The sequence below is a fragment of the Malurus melanocephalus genome, unplaced genomic scaffold (assembly GCF_030028575.1).
Source record: "Malurus melanocephalus ecotype Western Australia unplaced genomic scaffold, MMel_1.1 scaffold_1195, whole genome shotgun sequence".
In the NCBI taxonomy this organism is placed as follows: domain Eukaryota; kingdom Metazoa; phylum Chordata; class Aves; order Passeriformes; family Maluridae; genus Malurus; species Malurus melanocephalus.
In genome coordinates this window covers 68150-71681 of record NW_026624427.1, presented here as the reverse complement: position 1 = coordinate 71681, position 3532 = coordinate 68150, and the positions used below count along the sequence as shown (strand labels likewise).

Genomic DNA, 3532 nt, shown 5'->3' with positions numbered 1-3532 from the left:
AAGATCTCTCTCTGGACTCTGGTGCAGTGAGAAGCCTGCAGAGGCCCCGCTGTCCTGCCTGGCCAGCACATGAATGATCTCATAAAATTGATCTCATAAAAACACAGGCTGTGTCTGATCCCCGTTTGAAGTGAAACCACACTTGTGACCATAAACACCCAGTACAGGTGGAGCAAACCCAGAGCAGAGAACTGGAGTGCTCTTCAACCCACAGCTGGGGACAGACCATCCATCCCTGCTCTGCTCAGGATATCCATATTTTATTGGAATCCAGGGAATTCTGATCCATCTGATTCATTAAAACTGGTTTTGCAGAGTTTCCCGCCTCCTCATCTTTCAATTAATCCATGTACTTTATTTAAAATAAATGCAAATGTTTTTCTGTCCCTGGTTTAATACATCCTGCCCTGCTGCTGGAAAAAAACCCTACAGAGAATCCCTATTAGGTGTTATTAACGATGAAAAATGCACAGCAGTGAGTACGTCACTGTCATGTCTTGTTGCCCCCAATTAGTCCCGGTCTAACCCTTTTAACTTCGAGAGAAACCAGATTAGAACTTGTCTGTCAGGGCTGAGGTGGATTTTACGCAACCCAATGTCGTAATTATCAGAATGATTGTCCTATCAGTCAGCAGCTCCTCTGGCCACAAGACCTTCACATCTTTTTGCTGATTCTGGATTTTCTGAAGCAAAGAGGGATGGTTTCCTGGGTGTAAGGGCAAGCAGTGCAGCTCTCAGGATGTGTCAGAGTGGCCCAGTGTGCATCCATTGTCAGAAAAACAGAGAGGCAACAGGGGTTCATTAATAACAGACTAAATTTTCTATCTCCTCTTGGTWWAYTCTGCTGTTTAGAATRGTGGCGAGAAAATTATCAAGATTCRGTTATTTCCTCRCTTGTTGTCCCTTTCCTGAAAGAAATCTTCATTGGGCAAACAGAGAATAGAGTGAAATGAAAGTAACGGGATTTTGAGTTTGATGCGGTGGCGCCTCGGTGATGACCCGGTCACAAGGCCTATATTTAGTCTTGACCTGGCAGGACGCAGTTAAACTCGGTCCCAAACAACACAAACAAAGTCCCTGAGTTTACAGCCCTGGCAGGAGGAGTCACTGAGGCAGCCTGAGGCAGGAGCAGAGCCCAGCTTTAGTGGAACTCAGGTCCAGGGTCTGGGCAGGCTCTCGTTAGAGGTCCCAGTTTGCAGGGAGATGAGACACACTGATAAATCAGCGACCTGGCCATCCTGTGCCTTGATAATGACATCCAACCCTTCCATCTCCCCTCCTCACTGCTCATGTCCTTATTTCATTTCTCCCCAAATGGATGTGAACACACAGGGGGTTCTCCCTGAGGCACAGCAGCCGTTTCCCTGGCGCAGGGAGCAGCGTGGCTGTTTGAACACGCTGCTAACCTTTGTGCCTGTGCCACCGGGTGCTGGTTACTCATCCCAGACCCACCCACAGGCTTGGCACGGAGCTCTGCACCCTCCAAACCCTCCTGCCTTCTTATCCAGTCCATAAAAGCAGCGTGTGTTTGTGCAGAGGTTTGGCTGCTTCCGAGCTCAGAGCTGCCTCTTCTCCTGCCTCAGGACGAGGAAAGGCAGCATCTTTCACATCTCAGCTCCACGACACGGGGAGATATCCCAGCTCCAGGCTGGAGTTGGGAATTCCTGGGATAAATGGGTCTCCAGCACACCAAAGCCTCGGTGAAGCGAGCCAACATCGTGATGCTGGGGCTGGATTCTGCGGGGAAATCCACGCTGCTCTGCAGGTTCAGGTATAAAGATGCTTTTCTGACAATGCCAACCATCGGCTTCAATGTGGATATGATCGAAGCAGGGAAGGATTTCACGCTGACCTTCTGGGATGTTGGAGGGCAGAAGAAAATGAGAGAGCTCTGGAAAAATTTCCTGGAGGACACAGACGGGCTGCTGTACGTGGTGGACAGCTCGGACAAGCGCCGGCTGGAGGAATCACGGAGAGAATTTGAGCTCGTTTTAAAGAACGAATCTCTCAAAAACGTCCCAGTGGTCCTGCTGGCCAACAAACAGGATTTGCCCGGAGCTCTGAACGCTGAGGAGATCACCAGGAAGTTCAAGATGAAGAAGTACTGCAGTGACAGGAACTGGTACGTGCAGCCCTGCTGTGCCATCACGGGACAAGGGCTGGAAGAAGCTTTCCAGAGAGTGTCCACCTTTGCCAAGCAGTTCAGCAGGTCCAAGGAGACCTTCAGCCTGAAGGAATTCAATACCCTCTAAGAATTTCTACCTTCCAATTCTGGTGACTGTGAACAGATTTTGTTGGACAGATTAAGTCTGGAAAGACTGGATTCTGGAGAATTTTTACATATCAATATTTATAAAGGACTTGGTAAATATTTATAAAGAACTTGGACAATGTGAAATCCTGTTATACCTGCAGATACTTGATGTACCTGATGGGATATCTCATACCTGAAATAGGACTCTGTAGCACTTTATTATTATTTTTTTATTGACTTGGGCTTATTCAGTTGAAATTGAATGATGAGAAAGGGGCAGTTGAGCAGGTGGAAACAAAATAGGTGAGCAGTGTTCAAGTTATGCTTAAATCAATGCAGATTGAAATCAATTTTGTTAAGGTGTAAACCAGCCAAGCTGCTCAGTCAGCAATGACCCAATAATTGTAATAAATGCTCCATGGATGTTTTTCTCATGTAAAAATGGAGTGGGGTTAGAGCTTCAGCTCTCAGAGAACTTGCTGGAGGTTTCTGCATCCTAGAAACAATTCCTGCAGAGATTGTGACGAGCAGGATGTGCTCCTTGCCTGTGCCGTTGTCCCAGATATCCGAGTGCTGCTTCCCTCATTCCTGCCCTGCTGGATTTCCCTCTGGACAGGAGATGGAGCCCAGTGTGGCCTCAGCACAGGGCAGAGCCAAACCCCAGGGTTTTGTGGGCATTTCCAAGCATGGAAGTTGTGGCTGGGGTCCTCCTGAGCCCCTAGTTTTTTTTTTTTGTGGCAGGATCACCCCAAGGAAGTCGGGAGGAAGGAGGATGTTTACATTTTGTTCTTACTAATAGACAGGAATGTCAAGTTATAAAAGGGTGAAGCAGCAATAAAATCACCCAGACATACCCGGCTGTCTCATGCGGAGATTATTCAAAGGCCAAAAAAAATCATCAGGTGAATTTGCTGAAATAGTAAACAAAGGGAAGTTTCTCAATGGAAGCTGTTATTAATACTGAGACCAATTAATTACCAGGGGCTGCATCCTGAGTCATGCTGAGACTCCACTGCTCAGAGCAGAACAAGTGTCTGGAATTCTCACTGCCTGCTCTGATGATTTAGGCTCAATTGAAAATGTCATCTGTCCCTAAAAAGATCTTTCGAAGTCGTTAACATCAGGTTTCTAAGCCAAACAATTCAATGTTTAAAATGTGATATTTCATATTTACATTTATAATCATTTGCACGTGTCATATGGAACTCTCTGAATTGAATCGTGGGTCTGTTATAAACCAGGATTTAGTGCTGTGGCCTCAGGACTTCCTCAGGGAGA

At 46.7% G+C, this 3532-nt stretch overlaps 1 protein-coding gene across 1 annotated transcript; it reads left to right on the top strand.

The window, feature by feature from the left end:
• Positions 1–1475: 1475 nt before the first annotated feature.
• Positions 1476–2976, top strand: LOC130586532 (ADP-ribosylation factor-like protein 14). Its single transcript, XM_057387350.1, has one exon. It carries the CDS (start codon positions 1674–1676, stop codon positions 2250–2252), a length of 579 nt encoding a protein of 192 aa, XP_057243333.1. The 5' UTR covers positions 1476–1673; the 3' UTR covers positions 2253–2976.
• Positions 2977–3532: the final 556 nt, after the last annotated feature.

What these genes read in the sequence shown, in the direction of transcription:
- LOC130586532 (XM_057387350.1), top strand. Translation starts at nt 1,674, where the DNA reads ATGGGTCTCCAGCACACCAAAGCCTCGGTGAAGCGAGCCAACATCGTG.